General features: G+C 53.6%; 7 protein-coding genes across 7 annotated transcripts; 4 read left to right on the top strand and 3 right to left on the bottom strand.

The window, feature by feature from the left end:
• Positions 1 to 42: 42 nt before the first annotated feature.
• On the bottom strand, positions 43 to 1,589 carry CH63R_08057 (ZIP Zinc transporter; the record flags this gene model as incomplete). Its single annotated transcript, XM_018303031.1, has 6 exons — positions 43 to 77; positions 131 to 258; positions 308 to 1,182; positions 1,240 to 1,355; positions 1,415 to 1,441; positions 1,499 to 1,589. 6 exons carry the CDS (start codon positions 1,587 to 1,589, stop codon positions 43 to 45), a joined length of 1,272 nt encoding a protein of 423 aa, XP_018157809.1.
• Positions 1,590 to 4,552: 2,963 nt separating this feature from the next.
• CH63R_08056 (Cation efflux family protein) lies at positions 4,553 to 5,512 on the top strand (the record flags this gene model as incomplete). The annotated part of the gene is made up of 3 exons (XM_018303030.1): positions 4,553 to 4,598; positions 4,837 to 5,390; positions 5,447 to 5,512. The coding sequence occupies 3 exons, from the start codon at positions 4,553 to 4,555 to the stop codon at positions 5,510 to 5,512; spliced, it is 666 nt and encodes a 221-aa protein (XP_018157808.1).
• A 25-nt stretch (positions 5,513 to 5,537) lies between these two features.
• Positions 5,538 to 6,744, top strand: CH63R_08055 (Cation efflux family protein; the record flags this gene model as incomplete). The annotated part of the gene is made up of 6 exons (XM_018303029.1): positions 5,538 to 5,615; positions 5,678 to 5,752; positions 5,809 to 5,964; positions 6,025 to 6,439; positions 6,494 to 6,572; positions 6,633 to 6,744. 6 exons carry the CDS (start codon positions 5,538 to 5,540, stop codon positions 6,742 to 6,744), a joined length of 915 nt encoding a protein of 304 aa, XP_018157807.1.
• Positions 6,745 to 8,891: 2,147 nt separating this feature from the next.
• CH63R_08054 (50s ribosomal protein 27) lies at positions 8,892 to 9,294 on the top strand (the record flags this gene model as incomplete). The annotated part of the gene is made up of 2 exons (XM_018303028.1): positions 8,892 to 9,083; positions 9,175 to 9,294. The coding sequence occupies 2 exons, from the start codon at positions 8,892 to 8,894 to the stop codon at positions 9,292 to 9,294; spliced, it is 312 nt and encodes a 103-aa protein (XP_018157806.1).
• A 303-nt stretch (positions 9,295 to 9,597) lies between these two features.
• CH63R_08053 (Lipase esterase family protein) lies at positions 9,598 to 12,387 on the bottom strand (the record flags this gene model as incomplete). The annotated part of the gene is made up of 3 exons (XM_018303027.1): positions 9,598 to 11,112; positions 11,153 to 12,187; positions 12,310 to 12,387. The coding sequence occupies 3 exons, from the start codon at positions 12,385 to 12,387 to the stop codon at positions 9,598 to 9,600; spliced, it is 2,628 nt and encodes an 875-aa protein (XP_018157805.1).
• A 754-nt stretch (positions 12,388 to 13,141) lies between these two features.
• On the bottom strand, positions 13,142 to 15,407 carry CH63R_08052 (BSD domain-containing protein; the record flags this gene model as incomplete). The annotated part of the gene is made up of 4 exons (XM_018303026.1): positions 13,142 to 13,796; positions 13,922 to 14,387; positions 14,441 to 15,155; positions 15,210 to 15,407. The coding sequence occupies 4 exons, from the start codon at positions 15,405 to 15,407 to the stop codon at positions 13,142 to 13,144; spliced, it is 2,034 nt and encodes a 677-aa protein (XP_018157804.1).
• Positions 15,408 to 18,735: 3,328 nt separating this feature from the next.
• Positions 18,736 to 20,554, top strand: CH63R_08051 (Transcription factor PAP1; the record flags this gene model as incomplete). The annotated part of the gene is made up of 2 exons (XM_018303025.1): positions 18,736 to 19,215; positions 19,268 to 20,554. 2 exons carry the CDS (start codon positions 18,736 to 18,738, stop codon positions 20,552 to 20,554), a joined length of 1,767 nt encoding a protein of 588 aa, XP_018157803.1.
• Between the last annotated feature and the right edge of the window lie 1,251 nt (positions 20,555 to 21,805).

The following is a 21,805-nucleotide window of genomic DNA, read 5'->3' as shown; positions in this document are numbered from 1 at the left end:
CACGTCGAGGGGATAGAGTTCCCTAGTAGTGTCGCAATGGGTTTAGGCGAAGATGCCGACAACCGACATGCCAGCGGCTAAGTGGAGTCAGCCAGCAATTAGAAGAACAGGATGTCACATTCCGACTGACCTCCGGCAAGAACGTAGCAGAAGGCAGTGATCTTGTCTTTGCTGCTGAGAAGACGGTTGGCCTCTTCGGAAAGGAAATCCTCAGCCAAGAGGTCGACCAGGGCGGCGTAAAGAAGCAGACCAGAGGAACTTGTTCATGTTAGCTGAGCTCCATAGTTTGCCAGAACATGAGACACACATTGCGTTGAATACACCGACGATTATGAGGCCGAAGGCACTCTCGGGATCGTAGGAGCTTCTGGTGAGCAGTCCGATGGCTTGTCCAATGGGGGCTGTAGTACCAAAAGCTACAACCAACACCCATGGGCGGATGCTGCCCTTGGGGTACGGCACGGCGGCAATACGGGAACCCAAACCAAGACCCTCGAACATTTGATGGAACAGGATAGCGACGAGAAGAATGATGAAACCGTCAATGGTGATGGAAATGGTCATGCCAACAAACACCGAGTGGAATAAGATACCACCTTCAAGCATGGTAATGTTGAGAGACATCTTGCGATACACAGCCGGGTCAACCTGTTGACCTTCTGCATCATAAAAAGGATCTTCTTCCTGCTTTACCTCCGTCACTGCGACCTGCGACGAAGTTTGCTTCTCCTGGGTGGTGCGGATCATGTTCATCATCTCCATGCGCTGGCGCACATATTGCTCGTAGAAGACGACAAACCAAGGAGGCATATCGGAGTCGGACAGAGTGTTTGCGGGTTGCGGCCCATAGGCGGGGAAGCGGGATTTCTCGTCGTCGTATGCACGCTGTGCAACTCTCTTCTCGAAATCGATGCTGTCGGCCTCAGCGTCGAAGCTGTCGCGACCGGATCGTGGGGGGCGGGGAGGTGCGCCTGGCGCCGGGCCATGAGCATGCGAGTGCATCACATCTCCGGTGGGACCGCCGTGGGAGTGACCTCCAATCTTGGCGTTGATCCACATCTCGATGGTAAACAGCATGAACATGGACGCCATCATGATAGCTCCGGGGAGCGGCGGGTAATCGTCAGTGAAGAGGTCCGGAAGGCAAGGGTTCATGAGATTGCCAAAGGCGGTTGGCAGAAGCTGTGGCATGTCAGCTGCTATCCTATTGAACTAAGAAATGATTAATGAACCACTTACATGAACAAACGCCGTTGCAATAAGCACACCGGTGCCGAAATGCTTGCATGCGAAGAAGACCTTGGGAGGGACCTTCAACCACTTAACTTTCTTGGCCATCACTGGAAATCCGGCACCTGGACTCATCATGTTAGCAAGATGCCGCACAAGGTCTGTCATTGCTTGTTCGGCGTACCAAAAATCGAAAAGGCCAAGACCAAAACTGTGCCAAGTTAGCCAAGTTGCATTGTACCACAAGGACCCTCCGGTTCGAGCTTACAGAGGCCTGCGACGTGCAGCCCGACATCGTACTCGTCGCCGGCTTTGTTTCCACCACCGCATTGGGGCTTGGGCTCCTTAACTTCAGCCATCTTGATTAAAAAACCGGTAATTGATGCGGGGGAGGAAGAAGGGGTGAAAAGGGTTGCTGCTTGGTTGGCAACCCTGACATATAAGAGAAAGAAATCTGAGAAGGTTAAAGGCAGCCAAAATATCCGGGGCCGCCTACTGATAACTGCTCATTTACGAAATGAAGGCGACTAAAACAAGGGGACATAAGAAGCTGTCCCGCAGCTTCAGTAAGAGAACAGACGAAAGTCCTGATCAAGTCCCCGCTGTCGTATTTAAAGTGCAAGTTAAAAGGAGTGGACGAGAAGAGAATGGAGAAAAAACGGAAGGAAGTAACGGACGATGAAAGGATAGAACGAAAACAGACGCTTTGGTGGCGAGCAGAGATTGCGTTGTTGAAGTCTGGGCTCGACTCGCTTTAATGTGCTTCGTGTGTAATGGCCCGCCCAATGCTGCCCGTGTAAGAACGGGTGAGGCAAGATTAAACGTCGACATGGGACAGTGAGTGGGACGTGTACCGCCGAGCCGACTCAGGAATAGAAGACGTTGCCAAGGGTGCGAGAGAGCTGAGGATGAGCCTGGGTGGGTTCGTGATGGGGGGACGTGGCCTTAGCGTCCGCCTGGCGGGAAGCGGGAGGCGGGAGGACCTTTAGGGGAACAAGGTTCAAGAATACTCAAGAATGGCCGTGTGCACGGGGAGGGGGGTGTTAGGAGGAAGGGAGGCGAAGAGGAAGGGGAAGAGGGATGAGAGGCCAAGCCAACAACGGCTGCAGTCGCTGCGGAGCCTGACAGACTGATACCCAGGTCGTCTCTGGCATCGATCACCCCGGTCACTATTCAGGTCCGATGTTATTCTTTCTAGCATGATTTGCCGGTCAGGGTAAGACTGGGAGTCTGAGAGCCCGGCTCGACCTGACCAGATAAGAAACCATTGACGGTGTAATGGCGACAGATGCGACGGTCAGCAGTAGCTGAATGGCTGGCTGGCTACTCCATTCCTCCATCTGGATTCTGCCAGCTTCACACTTGTTGCGCTTGGCGAAGAAGAGAGATGATGATGGGTATCATGGCTGATGATGGACAATATCCAAAACGAGACGACGGTCGATCTTCTATCGGGTCGTCGCCAAGAACGAAGGGGTCGTGTCGTGGCAACCGACCGGCACTTGGAGATTTTGGGTTGCGTGAAACGAGAGGTTCCCGGGGTTCACCACCAGGGTCGCCCGTCGGAGAATTCTTAACTGGATTTGACTTTGGTGTCTAGTGAGGCTTCTTATTGATACGGTAGCCACAAAGAAGCGCGGGGGAGGGGACTACGCGAGGCGGAGAGCCGGGGAAGACTGGGTTCAGAGACGGCGGGATAGGCACAGCCGTCGAGAGCCAAGAGTCGGGCCAAGAGCAATGACACAGTTGTCCCCTTTTTCTTTGTAAGTGATTGGCATTTCGTCGTGGCCATTGATGGTGTCTTTGCGTGGCATCTGCCGAGTCTCGACGAATCTCTTCCCGGTCCGCTTCGCCCTCTGGGGCCGGATCTGGTTTCTTTCTTGCTCCAGAGTCTCGCACGCTGCATCATCTGTGTCGGCCTATTTGTCGAGTGTAAAATTTGCCCAACAAGCAGCGGTCACCGCGACGGCGTAGGTCTGGGTTCTTTGTAGGGGAGGCTAACGCCCAATGGCAGAAAGCTGACAAGATCAGGTAACAGAATGACTCTGAATGGGCCCACTGGCGGGATGAGATGACAGTCTGATGCCGAGAACTCGACAATCGCCCTGCACGGAGGGTTTCTGAACAGGGCTAGTAAAACTTGGGGAGCCAAGAAGTTGATGAAAAAGAGGAACCCTCGACGTCTGAGATGACTGATGATGAGGCCCAGCCGGAGGCAGACCGCGTGTTGTTGCTAGAGATGGTGAAAAAAAGAAACTATGAAATCCCAGCGATAGTTGCATTCGAGCTGGACACTGGAGTTGAGTTGAAGAAGAGAAGTTGGAGTCGAGAGAGAAGTGGAGCGACAGCGTCTCGGTGCCGTCCATTCTTGCTCCAGGTCGAAACAATGAAGCAACTTGTCCCGAGTCTCTCCCTCTCTCTCCCTCTCTCTCCCTCTCTCTCTCTCCATGTGTCAGTGCTACGGATGCATACATCACAAGTCATCGGTGTATCCGTACCTAGGTACTTAACTACCAAAGTCTACACTCTGTAACAGCCCCAAACTCTTGGCGGCATGGGCTTCGCTTCTTGTCTCGCTGCATCATCCACGCGGGTTCTGGGGCTGCCGCCGCTATGAAACATGCACTCGGTCAATCGGTACTCTACTCGCTCGGTTCGCCTTCTGATCGTCCTCGCCAGATATTGGTCGCTGACCCAGCTTTCACGCCATACTCTGTCGCTCAGTGGCTCTCACTACCAGGGGCATCTCTGCCGTTTTGTCTCGAAGCCACGACCAACGTGGCCTTCTGCACCCCCGGCTCTGCTTACCGACTGCGACAGTACCCTCGCTCACACTTGTAAGTCAACCCGACACCACCTGTCTCGGCCAGGAAGACGCAAATAGATGCCTCCTGAGCAACGAACCTCGTGCGCCATCATCATCATCATCGTCGTCGTCGCCAGTCAAATGGCCGAACGGTGGAGTAAGAATACCAGGAAACGAGCGAGAAGCCTCCTAGCTTTGAATCTTTCTGCCGCCAATCCAGAGTTTCGTTTCCCCTCTCACGTTCCAGCCCCATTAGGATGCATTAAACCAAGGTCGCCATTCACTCATTGGTAGTGAGCTTGCGACTGTCCTCTGAAGTCGAGCATGTAAGGGGCCGGCTCTGCAACAGCTTGTTTCCCCCCCGGGACAACTTAGAGGGAGAAGGAGGCATGACAAGAAGAGGACGCAGGAAGCCATGATTGTTAGATATATGACTGCCAATTTCTAATCACATCACTGCCTTCCTTCTCCGTTCCCATTCACCACGGACGAACCCAGCCCGATAATTCTCAAAAAATGCATGCTCCACGCGAGTCTCGGGACGGCGGCCACCCATCTTCTGGTACGTGGGCTTCAGCTCAATCTCTTTTATGGCCACACCCCTTGCCCTCTCTTCCACCAAGCACTCTTCGCCTCGCCTGTCCTCCCCGGAAGCTAGTTCATCACAACCCGCGAGTCGCAAAGGCGTGCAACACTGCCACTCGCATCGGCTTGCCTTGTCTTGCCAATCGACCACCGCCTGCCAATGCTTCGTCCCACTTGACAACGGACCAGGTAGCCTTCACTGACCGTCGCTTCAGCCGCCTCAGCCCGAGGAAACTTTGTCGCTCACGTAGAAAGTAATTCGAACGGTGAGGCGAACAAGGAACTCAACGAACACCTTGAAGTCAATACAGACGTCATCTCGACGGCTCCAGTTTCCGGCACGGACGGCGAGCTTGCTGCCGAAGAACAGTTCGAGTCCACCTCGAACAACACAGCCAACAAGAACGAGATCGTTGGAACCTCATACAAAGGACCTTACTCCAACGTTGACGACGCAGATGTTTCCGCCGTTGATACCTACCGGCCGGACCCCTACGACTTTGGTCGACACCGTCGTGACAATGTCTCCAAAAAGCAGATGGCCATCGAACATCCGAAGGGCAACAAGAGAAAGCTGAAGAAGTTTTACAACAGACAAAATGTGCTCATTGACCAGTTTCTTGGTGCCGAAGACGAGGAAAGACAACAAGTCGCCGAAGATGCGCGGATGGGCCCTAAAATCAAATTCGCCGTCAACGCTTCCTTCACAGCCAACTTTTGCCTGTTTGTCATCCAACTCTATGCTGCCGTCTCAACCGGATCTCTATCGGTAAATACGCACCGGAAATCGTATCCCCTTGGCCTTTGTTGACCAATGTAATCCAGCTATTTGCCACTGCAGCCGACGCTTTCGTTAGTAGACCCGTTCTCTCCGATGCGGCATTACTTTAGAGGTTGACCACGATACGGCGCCCAGATGGATCTAGTCTCGTCCTTTGTTATGCTGATCACGTCGAGGATGGCGGCTCGTCCGAGTATATACAAATATCCCGTGGTAAGTTATCGCTACACCTTGGCGAGACATATTCGAGTGTCTGACAGGGGAGGGAATAATAGGGACGAACCAGGATCGAGACGATAGGTATCATCTTATTTTGTGCTCTGATGACCACAGTTGCCATTCAGCTTCTGGTAAGTTGCCAAGAGCCGTGTGACTGGGTCGTTTGAGACGCTGATCTGGAGCCCAGGTCGAGTCAGGCCGCGCCCTTGGCGAGGGTCAACGGGCCTCTGAAGAGTTGCACATTGTGCCCATCGTTATCGTCGGCGTCGCCATATTTGCCAAGGGCTCCTTGATGGTGTACTGCTTCGCATACCGAAAGTACCCCTCGGTGCATGTCTTCTTCGTATGCCCACCCCTCCCACTTGTGTGGGTGAGTTCTGCTGAAAAGGGAAACCCTCAATAGATCGACCACCGCAATGACATTGTTGTCAACAGCTTTGGCCTGATCATGTCTGTTGTCGGAGACCGATTCGTGTGGTATCTGGATCCCATCGGCGCCATTTGCATCGCACTGCTCATTCTGTTTTCTTGGGTTTCGAATGCTTTCGATCAGGTCTGGCTTCTGGTTGGCAAGTCGGCACCAAGGGATTTCGTCTCCAAGCTGATCTACATGGCAATGACCCATGACACTCGGATCCTCAAAGTCGATACTGTAAGCATCCTGTCACCGCGAGTGTTGGAGCCGCCTAACCGCCGGCAGTGCCGAGCATACCATGCTGGACAAAAGTACTACGTCGAAATCGACGTTGTCATGGACGAATCGACTGCTCTGAAAATCTCTCATGACGTTGCGCAGGACCTGCAACGGAAGGTCGAAGGTAAGATCATTCTGTGGTGGTGCAACTTGCTGCACATTTAACGTTTTTGACCAGGACTGGGTGATGTCGAGAGGGCATTCGTCCACGTAGATTACTCCGAGGCACATGATCCCCACGAAGAGCATAAACCATTGTAAGTACTTCTCCAGTATTGGTTCATGGTTAGTGTTCTTACCATAGATATCAACATCAGGTATGAAAGACAGTCAAGCAAGCCCAAGAGAACGTTGAAGGATATTCTGTTGAGAACGAAGAAGAACACGGCCCACGTGAGTGAGGCCGAGATCTCCATCAGCCGAAACTGAGCATGCTGGGGAGGAAGGGATGGACGTTGAAGAGGGAAAGTGCGAGTAATAAAAAGGAAACAAGGTATGAGGGAGGGACAAGCCACTTGGCGTTTGGGTCGCAATGTTACATAATCTGTGTTATCACCATGCCCAATGCCATGACAGAAAAAATGTGTCGACAAAGATGCTGCTTTTCTTCGACATGGGTAAATAGGAACGAACAGGGACAGACGGGACGATTCAGCTGAATTCATGGAGCCAAAATGACATGCAGTGGCTTTGCTACTCCAGCGGCTTTGGCAAGCCGTGAAACGAATGTGGGCACGGCAGATGGTGTCTTCCGCAGAAGAACGTGGGTAGAACGCCGTCAAAATGCGTGATTGTTAGGCCTGCAAAGCAGCAAAGCAGTCCGCAAGGGGTCGTTGTTCGTGCCCAGAGCCTCAAAGTTGTCTGAAGTGCTTATACCTCTGCAACCACGATGGCGATGTCGTCAAATGACAGGAAGCGGGCGGTGTAGTTGCTTTCTTCGTGGCATGCGGCGCTTGGCGTGTGCTATTCGCGTCGCGACTTTGCCTAAACTCTGTCGTCCGTGGTCGCCAAGGAGGTAAGCGACAGACTTGGCGACTGCGGCAGAATAAGACGGCACCGCCAAGCAGTTTTGGCATGTCGTATTCCCACCCTGTATTCAAACGCTTAGCTACGCGTCTTCCTGCCCTACAGCCCCAGTCTTGGCTTGGTGGGGTACTCATGGATATTGGGGCTGGCTCATGAGAGCAGATCGGAGGCACTGAGAAGGGGAACGGATGGTGAGACGAGAGGGGACATGCAGGGTAATTGGCTCTTGGGAGGTTCCGGAGATTCGGCGTGACTCTGCATTGCAATATGCTGAGTACGTCCATGCCCGTCAATTTATGGCATTTTGCCGTTAAGTGTTGAAGTTGATTCTGACGGTCTCTGTCTTGTGCTTTGGGTTGGTTTTGCTCTGTTGGGAGATGCCGCCATGTTGGTTCTCACCCGGTCGTTCGCTCACAAACCTAGCGCGGATTCTTGGTTATAGGAAAAAACCAATAGAAAACAAAGGAAGCAAAAAATATGTCCCAACTAGTATCCTATCCCGAGGTTATGACAGAATTACTTAGATTGTAATCAGGATGTATAACATACATTTAGAGAAGATTGCTGTTGTCTCTGAATGCAGCAACGTTAGAGATGGTCTCCTTCAATGAACAGTTATCTGATTAACATGTTGTAGAAATGAGAAACTCATGCAGCATAAGTAGTATTTGGCTTTGATAATGAAACACAGTACAGAACACACCCAATACAGGTGATTGATTTATCCTGCGGAACTACGGGACCTAGGTAGACGCGGGCCACTGCGTTCGGCGACGGACGCAGTTGTGAAGTCGTTCGCGGGGTCCTGCTTGCCGCCTCTGACAGTTGCCTGCCAGATACTGTGAAAGGATCACAAGAAGCTAATCAGTGGACGGGCAACCGGGAGCTCGGCGCGGTGCGGCATGAACACTCCGAACTGAATATCAAGACCAGTCGATTGAATCAAAGTTACCAACACACTTATTGAGAGTGATGCGCATAAAATGCTCCAAGTCATACATTCTTTACTCAGGTAGTGATACCACATGCTTGCGCTTCTTGGGTCCTTTTTTTTTTTAACTTGAGAAAGCTGTAAGTGTCATGCAGTGGTCTGCAATTGTCGGTTCGAAGCAAACTGGCGTCGACTTCGTCGAATGAGGGCTGTTTCACTCTGATGTCACCTTTTTCAACCCTTTACATGCATTCCGGACTCTCGGATCCAGTACGCCACGGCGCTGAGACCTAGATATGGGTCGCCGGGTCCGTGGCTCCGGCCGTGCACGTCCCTTCCGGTTGTGCTGGGATGGGCGTCGGCAAAGGACCAACTTTTAATCCGGCGCAATTGCCAAAATTTCCGGGGACTGGCCATCCAATCGAGCCATCAAGAGTCTCCCAAGCCTACGAGAAAGGCGACGACGACGACGACGACGACGACGACGAATCCGTACGAACCCACAGACTTGCCGCCCTTCCCCCAGCGACGACTGGTCAGCTGACCGAAACATACCTCGTCGACTCAGATCATCACAATCGAATCGCCGGGTCTCGTCCCCGACAAAAACCCGCCCACGATGAGACCCTCTCCCATCCTCCAGGTGCTTAAGTACAAGCATCTGCGCCTGACGACGAAGGATGTCAACAAGGGCTTCTACAAGGGAAACCGCACGGGAGCCATGGGTCGGCACACAAAGTTCGGTGGATACGTCATCGAGTGGCACAAGGTGCGGACGTACGTCGTGCCCGAGGGCTTGAAGGACACCAAGGTTGGTCATTTTGGGAGGGCCCCTCCCGTGTACCTTGGGCTTCGCGAACAGATGCGAAAACTCGATTGCTGACACATCTCGAACACTTCAGCTCACGCCCTTCGTCTCCGACGCCGTCCGCCCCATGAAGGGCACTTACCCAACGAAAGAGGGTCCCCGCAGCCCCCAGCTCTACCTCGACACCTGGAAGCAGCAGAACGGTCTCGACTAAGAGGGATCTGGCGACGGAGGAAACGGTACAGGAAGAGAGCGAAGAAGATCGCCTCTCAGCGACAAGCATCAATTGGAATTGAATAAAACATGATCGGGGGGTAAATGCGAGCCCCGGAAAGAGTTTACAAGAGCTGTATATACCCTCGACACTGTAACAATATGTAAAACATTCACATGAAACGGGAAGCATTCAAAAGTATATGGTTCTCAAAAAGCCAAACCGAAGAAAAGAACATCGATCAAAATACACTGCGATCACGAACCTGGGGTATTGGGGGGTATTGGCTGTCTTTGTACACAACTACGCAGTCTGCTCAATGTTTCCGTTGGCAACTTCTTTGCCCTTGCCCTTCGATAGAGGGAAATCCTCTGCCGCTGTGACAAAGTTGTCGAGCGTGGGCCGGGTGTGTTCGGCCTCGGCGACCTGCGTAGTGGCCTCGGAAGCAGATGCCTCGTTGAAGTCCGAAGTGTCTGCCCGGCTCATTGGCGGCATGGGACTGATAGGCCGACTGTCGCCCCCGGACATGAGAGTTACCATGCTCGCTGTCTCCGCGTCTTTTTTGCCCAGGCTGAAGGGCAAGGCGATACCATCGAGGAATGGCCGCTTGCCGGCGACGCCAGTCCCAGGCACGAAGTCAGGACTCAAGCGGCCGGCGGCACTGGCGGCCTCCTCGTTTTGCTTCTCCTGTTCCTTCCTCATCTCGATCAGAGAGGCAACGGGAGTATCTTCTACTTCTGTGGCCTGAGAGATTTCAACCTGGGAGTCAGATGTTTGCGATACCTGGTTCTCGTCCATGACGATCCGCCTCTTGCTGCCGGGCGATCCAACCGATGGCGGTTGCTGGTCCCCAACATCCTGGAATGGTCTGGCCCCCTCGCCACCTCTCGGCGAAACCTGAGACGCCGATGTTTTTGCGTCCGAATCTGCCTTCCTCTCCCTTTCCATTGTCGTCTCATCATGCTTTGAGCCCCAAAGTGACCATAGAGCCAGCCCAAAGCTCTTCGTTTTTTTTCTGTCAATCAACTCGTCCGATGCTTTCCTTCGTCCCGCCAAGGCGGTAGGTGGTGGTTTCTCGCCGTCGCCAAAATCTATGTAACCATCCGCAAGATCTTTGATGATACCCTTGTGCACCTTGGCTTTGGCACTTGAGAATTTCTTGTCGAATTGGGCTTTGGCGTCGAGCCATCGTCTGACCGGGGTTCCCTTAACGACACCGACCTCTTCGGAACTCATGACGCAGCCTGGCAATTGCGATTCAGGGGCAAGATCATGGACGACGCCGTTAGTCATAATTCTTTGTCTAATCATGTGCTTTTTGAAAGGCGGTAACGGCATGCCGGCTTTACCGACCTGTTCCAGAGGGTATGGGTTTTCAGTCTGGTCTTGCCGATGGCTTTCCGAATCAGAGGCTGAGCTTGAAATCTGAGAGATATCGTCATCGTCCAAAATTTCAATCTCTGTCTGTTGCGCCCTCGCGAGGGCCCAGGCGCCAAACTGCGCAGCCGCTCGATACATGTGTTTAGCGGGTCGGGTGAAACTAAGAGTTGGGGCTACGTGACAAAGGTCATCCCAGACCTGGAGTTGTACATCCGTAGGCTTGTACTGCTTCATCTGGGCCAGGCCTGCTTCGTCAAGACCGGGTGGCGGATACTTGGCTGGGTTGGCACACTTGTGTGCAAGGTAGACCTGCTCATCGCGAAGGACTTCACCACCCCCAACCATGATTAACAACGGAGGCAGTCCGCCCAGAGTCGGTTGCATGACAGGGCTGACCAACGGGTGCGATAGCAGCGCGTTCGTCGTGTACATCTGGAACTGTCAGCAGTATCCGGAAGCGAGAGCAAAGAGAACCTACCTGGATCTGATCCTTGACCGTGACCAGCTCCCCGTTGATAGTAACAGAGATTTGCAATGCAGTTTTGAGAGGATCTGCATTATCCGAAGATTCTGGACTGCCCTCCGGTCCAGGGGCTCCGTGTTCTTCATCCAATGCAATGGGTGCAGCTTGCTTCTTCTCAAGGCTGTTGAGTTTTGTGGCGCTCTTCTCCTTGCCCGCTCGTGCCTTGATAGCCTGCTCCCTCATCATCTCCATATCGTCTTCGTTTGGGGGTGGCCATGCTCTGGATGGCTTGTGATGGAAGCCACAAGACGGAATGTAGTCGAGTTCATTGTCGCCAGAGACACTGGGAAAGGAGTGAGTGAGGTCGACCCACGGACTGATGAGAACAGCTCCAGCCGGAAGTGGGATGCCCTGATCTCTTAAAACGCACAGGATCGACAAGACCATTCCGCCACCGGCTGAATCGCCGGCCAGCACAATAGTTGTGGGATCCTGAACCGTAAGCAAATAGAGATAGGCGGCCAAGCAGTCCTGCAAACCGCAAGGAAAAGGAAACTGCGGCGCCAGTCGATAACGCGGCGCAAATACTCTTGCCTTCAGCTTGCGCGCGTGCCGCTGCATCTGATAGCGGTGCTCGTCGACGCTGCCAAAGAAGTAGGCGCCTCCATGGATATAGAGCATGACTCTCTTAGTCGCGCCACCGTTCTTCTTGCGTTCGTGATAGTCGGCGCGCATCTCCACCCATTCGGCCTTGAGCGGACTCTGCGGCCTTCGCCATGTCCACCATTTGCGTCCGCCAACAGCCCGAACACCAGCGGGCCCCAGTTGTGCCTCGATCAGTCCGGCGGACCTTTCAATATGTGTCTCGGGGATCTCGGCATCCTCGACCTTGACCCATTGCGGATGCGGGACCCATTGGGCCGTGAACGCCTGCAGTTCCTCGACGGTGTGCTGGGAAGCGAACTCGAGGAACGACCGGACAAGGTGCAGGCCCTCGTCGTAGGACAGATGGGCGTCGGGCCGCTGCTTTGTAGCCTTGCGATTGAGGTACTGGTCAAAGATCAGTTATCCATACGTTACATATCGGATTTTCTGGGTTGCACCGCGTTTTCCGCAACGACAGACCCGGGAAAGCTGGCGAGGACCCGGAATAGGGGTCCAAAGGGACTCACATGTGAGAAGAGGGTGGATACAACGGTTGGCGTGACGGCCAATGACACCGAAGTGGTGTTGAGCTTCAACGGATTCATGGTCGGTCACGTTCGGACGAAGCTAGCGACAGAAAATGCAGCTCTCCCCGTCGTCGGCGGCAGACGGCGGGCACGCGAGCCTTTTTGAAGCTCCCCGAACGATGGACGGCCCCTGTGGGTTGTGAACAGGCCATCACGTCGTGGGAGGAGCACAGAGGAAATACAACCCTGAAACTCCCCCAGAGCTCACTGCCGGAATAGGGAACTGATGACATCACTGCAGCGCCCAAGTGGATGGCAATGTCCGCGCCGCCTGATCAGCAGCCGAAGGCCTTCTGGCGAACCCAAGGCTTCGAGCAGAACTGACATTTGCACGGAATTGTGTCTCGGACCAATGGGGCCATCTCGGGATGCCCTTTTGCCTCGTTTTGGAACTTCATCATGGCATTGCAGTAAATGCAGTTGTTCAGCATCTCTTTACTCTGTACATAGTACGGATAGACTCTGAGGAATTCGATAGCCCAATTTCAGAAGACCCTGCCTAGACCAGAAAAGCGGGATCGCCGGGAGGCTCCGCACAGTCCTTAATACAGTTTTTTGTGTCGCACGCACCGTCAGTCGAGAGGGGGGAAAATTGTGATTGTGATTTTAGAAGCACTGTCACTGCCAGAAGGGAAAAAAAAACTGCCCCTCCAAGTACCCCGCGAAACAGCATACACCAGTTGATTCAACATGGCAACCACGGGATCTTCCAGCCCCGTCACAGCAGGCAAGTCCACATGCCCGGCCCTTGAAAGATCAAGGTTGCACGATGCTAACATCTCCTCCAGAGGCCTGCCAGTCGGCTTTCGAGCAGGCCGTTGCCCTGTCGCTGCACATGTGGCCGGCCCTGTCCCTCGCCGTACAGAACCACTGGGGCGGCCCAGACTCCGCCGACAAGAGAGACTGGTTCGCCGGCGCGGTCGCCGAGGCCTTCCCCGCCTACTCCAAGATCACAAACGGTCAGGCCGTCCCCGCCGCCATCGCCCCCGAAGAGCCTGACACCGAGTACGTCGAGACCATGCTGCTGCAGGTCATGCTGGACGAGTTCGAGGTCAACGTCGACGATGAGACCGGCTTCGACGTCGCCGAGCAGATCATCAAGCTGAGGGGAGACATAGCCAAAGGCAACTTGGACGTTGTTGACAGCCTCCGCAAGAAGTGGGAAAGCCGCAAGGGCGCCAAGGTTGAGGGGCTCTACAAGAAAGTCGAGGGCGGGGACCAGGAGACCGACTGGGAGGACGATAGCGAGGACGATGAGGATGACGACGTCGACATGGACGACGCCCCGCAGCTCGTTCGTGCGCCCAAGGAAAAGCCGGAACCAGAGGTGGACGAGGATGGATTCACCACAGTCACGAGGAAGAAGAAATAAATAATCCGAGCACGAGAGAAGAGAATCCGACTTGGTCACAAAGAAAACCGGTGCACTACGAGCCACGGCTGATGTACAAATGTCCGCAAATTAAGAGCTGCCATTCGAGCCGAAAAGGTTCAACCAAACCCAACCAACGCCAGCCGGCAAAAAAGAAGAAAAGCAACCACGTCAGTTTACTCCCAGTCGTCGTCGCTATCGTCGGCCTTGCGGGAATCCTTGGGGCTATTGGGAGCCTGGCTGGGCACACCGGATGTGGCACCCACAACATCGTAGCTTGTGTCGCTGTCGGCCTGGGACTTCTCGTCGTTCGACTTACGGGACTCGGCGGCAGGTTTGAGGCCGGAGGTCTGTGTGGGGGGGGGCTGGATCGTGGTGGAGGATTCGACCGATGCGGGGCGCACTTGCTTCTGCTCGGCCTTTGGAGCAGGAGCAGGGGCAGATGTAGGGGCAGAGGCAGCAGGGGCAGTGGAAGTAGAAGCAGAAGCAGAAGGAGTAGCAGGAGCAGCAGGAGCAGCAGTCGGGGCAGAAGTCGGGGCAGAAGTCGGGGCAGAAGTCGGGGCAGAAGTCGGGGCAGAAGTCGGAGCACGGGCAGCCTCATCCTCAGAATCGTCGTCCCAACCAACTTCGTCTTCGGCAGATGCAGCTGTTTATCCGTTAGCTGAGACTTGTTTGGCAATTCTGGGCTGCGGCACTCACCCTTGAGCAAGTCACGTCGTCGGGTCTCGGCGGCCTCGAGACCGTGTCTGAGGAAGTAGTATCTCTTCCAGAATTCAGCATAAGGAACCTGATCGGGCACAAGCTTCTCCATCGTCGTTCGCAGTTCGGGGTATTTGTTCAAGTCGTCGCTTATCTCAGCCGTCTTCTTCTCAACGTCAAAAGCCTTGGCCCATGTAGTAAATTCCTCCGTCGCGGGGTCCTTTGCGAAGCCCTCGGTGCTCGTGTGTATGACGTGCAGCTGGGCGTCCTGCCGCGAAGTATGAATGACGCGTTTCCCTTGTGCATCCTTGCTCTCGAACATAACAGTGCTTCCTTGGTTGTTGGAATCCGAGGGCGGCGCGATGCTGACCGCCTCTTTAAGGAAGTTGCTAATGTTGGTGCCGAAACGAAGGAGAGCCTCGTCGGCGGCGTCTTCGGCTTTTTGCAAGTCTTTGAGCCGTTTGGCAGCCTCAGAGCGGAGCCTCGCCAAATAGTTCTCCGAACTGCTCATAGCCTCCTCGTCCGATGCCTGGTCTCGAGTCTTGGTCGGCGTCGTCTGGCTGTCGGTCTCCTTGCCCTTGTCCCCAGAAGACTCTCCTTGCGCCGTGTTGACGGTCAGCGATCGAGTGCGGCTGATGATGGACGTGAAGCCCTTGGCAGCGTCTCCGCCGAGTTCGGTAACTTCCTTGGAAGCCTCCTTGTAGACTACTTGTCCCTGACGTCGGATTAGCCGGCCTGCTCCCAAGGGAGCTTTGCCACGATTACTTACCTGCTTCACAGCATTTCCCAAGAAACCACCAATTCGCATGCCCCAGGCGCTAGATGATATGGCCTTGTACGCCTCCTGAAGTTCATCATTGAGCGAATGTTGCGGCTGATCGGGATTAGAGTCTTTGGCGTCGCCCGTCTTCTTGTCGGCATCCTTAGGGAGCGAGCTCTCCTGAATGTAATCGTAAGCCAGATCCATCACAGCGCGGTTGAAAATTCTCTCTGTTCGACTGTGTTGTTATCCGGTATTTTCAGAGGGCCGTTGCGCGGCTGGGTAGGCTGACAGGCGGGTGTTGGGTTGAAGCGGATATCGCGAGATGTCGAGGCCGGCGGACGAATGATGTTTGGCTTCTGACATGAGGCTGCTTTTGCCCCCTGACAGGAGGAGTGGTCAATGCGGGGAGACAGTACCTAGGTATCTATCTAGCTACCGTCGGCAACAGTCTGCACCTGTCCCAGGGTGGGGAACCAACTCGACCGCTGCCGGAAACTGCTATTTGTTGCACCGAGGAATGGAAAATCGCTCCGCTGTTTGCATCTGCCATTCCAATGTCCATCCCTTGAAGACAGGAAGCAAAAAGCCAGTCGGAAATTTACGGCGAGTGTAGGTGAAATATTTTAAAAAAAAAAATGGAAAAAATTGGGGGGAAAAAATAGGCTGGACCATGGACGGACGGGCAGGTTTCTGTTCCCGCACCACGGGACCTGCAAACGACCTCGAGTCGGCTCAACACATGCCTCAATGAGGGCGGATGACACCGACACTCCGAGCAGCCGGCAGCTTATGAGACGCTCATCCCGATCACCTAGCCACAAAAAAACACCGATACACGACGGATGATCATGAAGCAGAAAGCTGGAGTCCTCTCTTCGAATGGCAAGTGATACGGAGTCACTCACCCGCTCAATAAGGGTGGTTGCGTGCCCTTCTCATCGGATGACTGGAGACTATACACAACAGCAAGTGTTGTTCATTTGTCAACTCACTGTCGATCTGCATGATACCATCATTTTTACTAAAATAAAACAAAAAGATTGGTAGTTCACACTCTCGACACTTGGCGACTCTTTGCATCCGTTTGGACAAACCCACAGGATCAAGCCTCTTCCCAGTGTCCCGGGTCCCGACTCCTGAGGCGTACGGCGTCACTGATGTAAGCTTTTCGGGCGGAGTAGCTCGGGTCTGGAACGTCTTCTTGGGTTGTGGCGATTTATGCAAGGAAGTAGGTAAGCGGGCAGGTATTGGGTCCTCGACCAACAGTGGCAAGCACGCTATGGCGCAGCACTATCTGAGGGATGCAGGCTGGGCAAGGGGGCATACAGGTCTGCAAAGACCGGCTGTAACCTGTTCAAATGCCTGCGTGTCCTGAGCGCCGGCAAGTGAAATGACAGAGATATGACCTGTAAGAGTATAATTGCATTCTGGACAGGATCAGAGCATACCCCATGGCAGATGAATAATGCACTTTAGTCTAAACCCATTCTAAACCTATTCCGAAGAACGCCCGCACTTATTCAATTGTGCGTGAACAGTTGATCAAGGCCAAGACGGCCTCATAAGCCGTATCCGATTAAAGTTCCGGTCATTCAGGCCAACTTCCAACGTCGCTTGGAGTGGAGTGTAGGCGCGAGCGCGAGCGAGACCATGGGGTTGCTTGCCGCACTGCGGGTTTTGGCCGGGAGCGACATGCTAGTTACAAAACTGCTCTGTGTGTGGGCTGGGTATCGGTGTAGGTACAGAGTACTTCTGGCGGATATAGACACATACCGGATTTATCTGTAGTCCGCTACTACAGTTTTCGTGAATCATAGCTTTAGGTAGGTACTACACTATCCTTACAAGTACAAATGCAAAAGCCGTATCGCTGTTTTTTTTTTGGTGTGGATGATGACCCTGAGTCATACCAGCAGGCGGGCGCGCCGTTTGAAGAATTGGCAACCAGCCTGGGTTGCACTAGTGCAGCTCCTCCACAGCCTACCTACAGGTAGGTGCCTAGGCAGGCAGGTAGGTACGTAGACTACCTACCTAACTGATCAAGATTGCAGCGCGAGGCCTGCCCTTGGTTCTTGGCCTTGGCCAATGGCCCGCCACTCGCATTGTTACGCAATTAGTAACCATCTGCCCCCCCACATCATGCGACGCTGGTGAGCCACCGCCCATTACTGGCAGGTTGTGGTCCGCGTGTTGTGTTGAAATGCCGGGGGGGGGGGGGCTGGACATAGGGAGCGAAGTTGCGATGATCCGACACTGCAAAGGTATGTAGAGTACAGAGTAGATGGAGATGGGACGAGAACGCTGGACGACGACTGTGTGTTGCAACATAAATACTCGGTCCTCGGTCCTCGGCCATTAAGTCCGTCCGTCGCGGAACCCACTTGCAAAAGTCCGTTGTCCACACATCCAGCCGTGATTGTTGTGCTGATGGTTTTGACGCACACCAGACGCAGAAGACGACGAGGCAGCAGGAAGGATGAGTGGCGAATGTGTCCTTCTGCGAATACCTGAAGGGGAGAGGGGCAAGGCGCTACCGATATAGGGGGTGGTGCAATGGTGACACGATTCCTCGAAGGGGGGGTCCCTTTCACAGGTTCTACTCCCTAGTGTACAGATACACAACACCAAAAAGGTCCCGAGGGAGAGAAGGGCATCGGAGGGGCAGCATGGATATTCGTACTTGTGCACCAGAGGCCACGGTCTACATCGTACGGCTCGCTGATGCGGAAACTACGGCTGCGCCCTGTGGCATCATCGGCGATAACCGGCACTTTAACCAATGGATAAGGCTCATTGGGCCCGACGTCAACTCGTCCCTTGCGCCTGGACCCCCGGCTCAATTGGCCGGCCCCCTCCATTTTCCTCTTCCCTCTTGGTGTCATGACGGCTGACAAATTGACACTGAAGGGCGCTGAAATTCTTCCCCCTCCTCACCGTCTGCAGCCCTCCATTCAGTTCGATTCTCTCCACTTCCCTACTCAGACGCTCCGCGTTCACCACAAACCAACAACATTTTCCCCTCTCCCCTTACTTTCCGTCCGCGCATCACCGCACACCCTCTCCAAAGCACGTCTTTCCTCCCGAATTCCGTGGGTTTTTGGATCCTCCCAAAGAGCAATCAGGTGGCCCCGGAGACCGGCCTGTGAGTCAGGCAGCAACTGTAAGCCGCAAAGGCATCAACTCTTACCATCTCCATCCCACCCTAGGCCGGTGCCATTTCGTCACTTCATAGCACTAGGGTCCCTTTGCGCAGGACCTGATACTGCCTCTCTTTTCTCCTAATTCCAACGCCGAGTTCAAAGTACACGAACAACGGAGAAGGATCTCAGATTGTTGCCCGGTTGCCGAGCCTCTCTTCCTCATTGTCAAACGACATCACCTCTCTATCCGGCCCATCTGGAACCTACGCCACCTTGACCCCGAGGCACCCCGAGCCGCAATCGGCTTCCGAATCTGCCTTCTTCCATAGCCCTCTTGCTTCGAATCGACTTCCGTTTGCCTTCGTCTCCTCGCTCTTCTACACTCCTTCGCAATGGCCTCAGCAACGAACGGTGGTTTCCCGGCCAACTTCATCTTAACCCCGCAGCAACAAAGCTTGCTCTTCGCTGCCCTCAACTCGAACAAGCAGCAGCTGGCGAACCAGTCTCCTACTATCAAGGACACTTCCATGTCGCCCTCCTCTTATCAGACGTCGCCGGCTCAGGGTGCGGCTCATGGCTTTCAAGAAAGCCCTTACCTTGATAACTACGACTACGATTTTGGCGACTCCAGCTTCGATTTCGATGTTAGTACCGTCGGCCAGGCCAAAATGATTGGCGACATCCCTGGTGGCGCTCAGTCAGCTCAGTCGACCAAGTCGGACTCGACCGAGAACGATGGTATGGATAAGAGAGCCCATCCCGACGACGAGGAAGATGAAGACTCTCCTGGGAATGACGCCAAGAGGCGTGAGGGTGGCGACAAAGTCCCGAAGAAGCCGGGACGTAAGCCCCTTACCTCGGAACCGAGCTCGGTATGTTTGAAACTGCCCCTCCGATTCCGAAGCTATACTAATACGGGAATAGAAGCGCAAGGCCCAAAACCGCGCTGCCCAGCGGGCATTCCGCGAGCGCAAGGAGAAGCACCTGAAGGATCTCGAGACGAAGGTGGAGGAACTGGAGAAAGCGTCAAAGGAAGCCAGCAGCGAGAACAGCCAGCTACGTTCCCAAATCGACCGGATGACGGCGGAGCTCAACGAGTACAAGACCAAGATGGCAGCCATGAGCACTCGCTCCGCGTCTCACAGCAAGTCGTCTATGGGCTTTGGGGCCTCTGCTATTGGCAACCTGAGCGACGTCAACTTCCAGTTTGAATTCCCCAAGTTCGGCGTCCTGCCAGGATCCCAGATGCCCAACAAGCCCGTACAGGGAGCGAGGTCTTCTTCATCGCCTCAGATTGTTAACGGCAGCAACCCCGTCAGCCCCCTCAACAAGGACAACAGCCCAGGCGTTATCGCCGGGCTCGACTTTGGCACCAAGGACGACCTGGTCAACTTCACATCTCTTTTCAGTCCATCACTCGCCAATGCCTCGACAGGCACGGGTACATCTCGCGCCAGTGTTGACTCGGGCTCATATGGGATGAACAACGGCACGTCGACCAGCTCACCATCTGCATCGTCTCAGTCAAATGGAGGTCCGAGCTCATCTTGCGGAACTTCCCCTGAGCCCTTTACTCAGTCGCCCATGGGTTTCAAACCTGTCGACACCATGACGACAATCGGTGAAGAGTCTGCCAATCAGCAATCGTTGTTCGCCAGTATCGACACCAACAACTTCGACTGGCTCGCGCAACAGAATGGCGGACAGTTCGATCCTCAGCTATTTGGCGGATACCGCGAACCGCAAGAAAACATTCTTGCCGGCACCACCTTCGACGACAGTTTCTTCAACGACGCGCTCGATGCCGACTTCATCACGCCGTATAACATGGCCCCTAGCCCTGCTGTGCCCAAGAAGAACCTCATAGACCAAATTGATGCCGCCAAGAACGCAGACGATGATGTAGTTAAGGAGGCCGTCAAGGCTGAGAACTACAACTGCAATAAGATATGGTATGGCCCAGCCCAACCAGATGTTATTGCTTCAGTTACTCACCGCTTTAACAGGGAGAAGCTCCAGAACTGCCCCAGTGTGCAGGCCGGCGAGTTCGATCTCGATGGCTTGTGCACCGAACTGCAGAAGAAGGCGAAGTGCTCCGGCCAGGGTCCGGTTGTCTCCGAGACAGACTTCCAAACGGTTGTCAACAAGTGGATGGGCAAGGACGCGGCTGCCTGCTTCGCAAGCCAGGACAACAACAAGACGAAAGCCTAAGCGACCGTTTTGACGTCATTAACTGTACATTGGCATACGTGCCTAGGGCACTGGGTTAGGTGGTCAGCTTTGGAGGCATATCTGGTGAAATGGTCGGGAAACTTTGGGGGCAGCAGGCGTTATATCACGGACCAAAACAGGGCGAACTTGAGGTATGATTCGACCCCAAAGGCAAGGCGAATGGTTATTCATCCATATCGGAAATGTATACACTGGTAAGGGGATCTTGTCAGGCGGTATGCAGGCACTGGCTTGTACCTGGCGAGAAAGAGCCCCTTCCGAGAGACTGAGAACGGTTCAAGGAGGCTATGATGATGATATTCCAGGCGGCCAGACGGTCCCATTTGAATTCGGGAGGGGTTTGATGTTTCGCAAATGTAATTATTCATGCTACACTCTTTTTTGACGAACGAACGAATAAGAATCTCCACATTGACAAATGTGAACTCGCGAAGCAATCGTTGAACATGAATTGTTTGTCGTTTGGACGACTTCCCGTTTGCCAAAGTGCACGGATTCGCTGGAGCCGGTCCCCGCCGGAGCTTCATCTCCGTGATTAGGTCTCATTGAGGGGGCCGCGGACTTCAGGCTCGGTGCCTCGGTACGGAGACAACGGCCTTGATCTCGAGTGAAATGCCCCTGTGGAAGTAAAGGGCTGCGGCGTTGAACAAGACGATACCCGGTCAAGCTTTGCAAAAGCAGGGGTTGAGCTGCCGGCGTCGTAGATCTGGGCAAGGCACGTAACCCCTCCCCCCCTCCCCCCTACCAGATGGCATTTAATGGCTTCTGACTGCGGTCTTGGGGTCATGTATTTTAGTGCCTGTGCATGTACACCTCCATAGGGATGCTAGACGTTAGTGTTATACTTCCTAACTGGATTAGGGAGGGGATCTGCAGGTTAATATACTTCTTAATAGTAGGGATATAGTACTGATTTTAAGTACTAGTACTGAATCCTTCTACTATTATTCTTAATAATAAGCTGAAGCTAATAAGGCATCCTATAGGCTAGGCTTTTTAGAAAATCCTCTAGTATTACCTACTAAGTAGCCTAAATAGCTATCTAAAGAGCATTAAGTAAAAGAGTCTATATATTATAGTACTTCTTAATTTAATTCTTTATTTAGAATTATATATTCTTAATTAAGTTAAAGTTAAGTAAATTAGCTAATTAGACTAAGCTAATTACCCTTATTAACTCTAAGGCTTAAACTGTAATTCTTACTTTATAAGTAGGAGTATTATTCTATT

This window comes from Colletotrichum higginsianum, chromosome 5, assembly GCF_001672515.1.
Source record: "Colletotrichum higginsianum IMI 349063 chromosome 5, whole genome shotgun sequence".
NCBI classification, from domain to species: domain Eukaryota; kingdom Fungi; phylum Ascomycota; class Sordariomycetes; order Glomerellales; family Glomerellaceae; genus Colletotrichum; species Colletotrichum higginsianum.
Note: the sequence above shows the minus strand (reverse complement) of the source record. Positions and strands in the feature narration are given on the sequence as shown.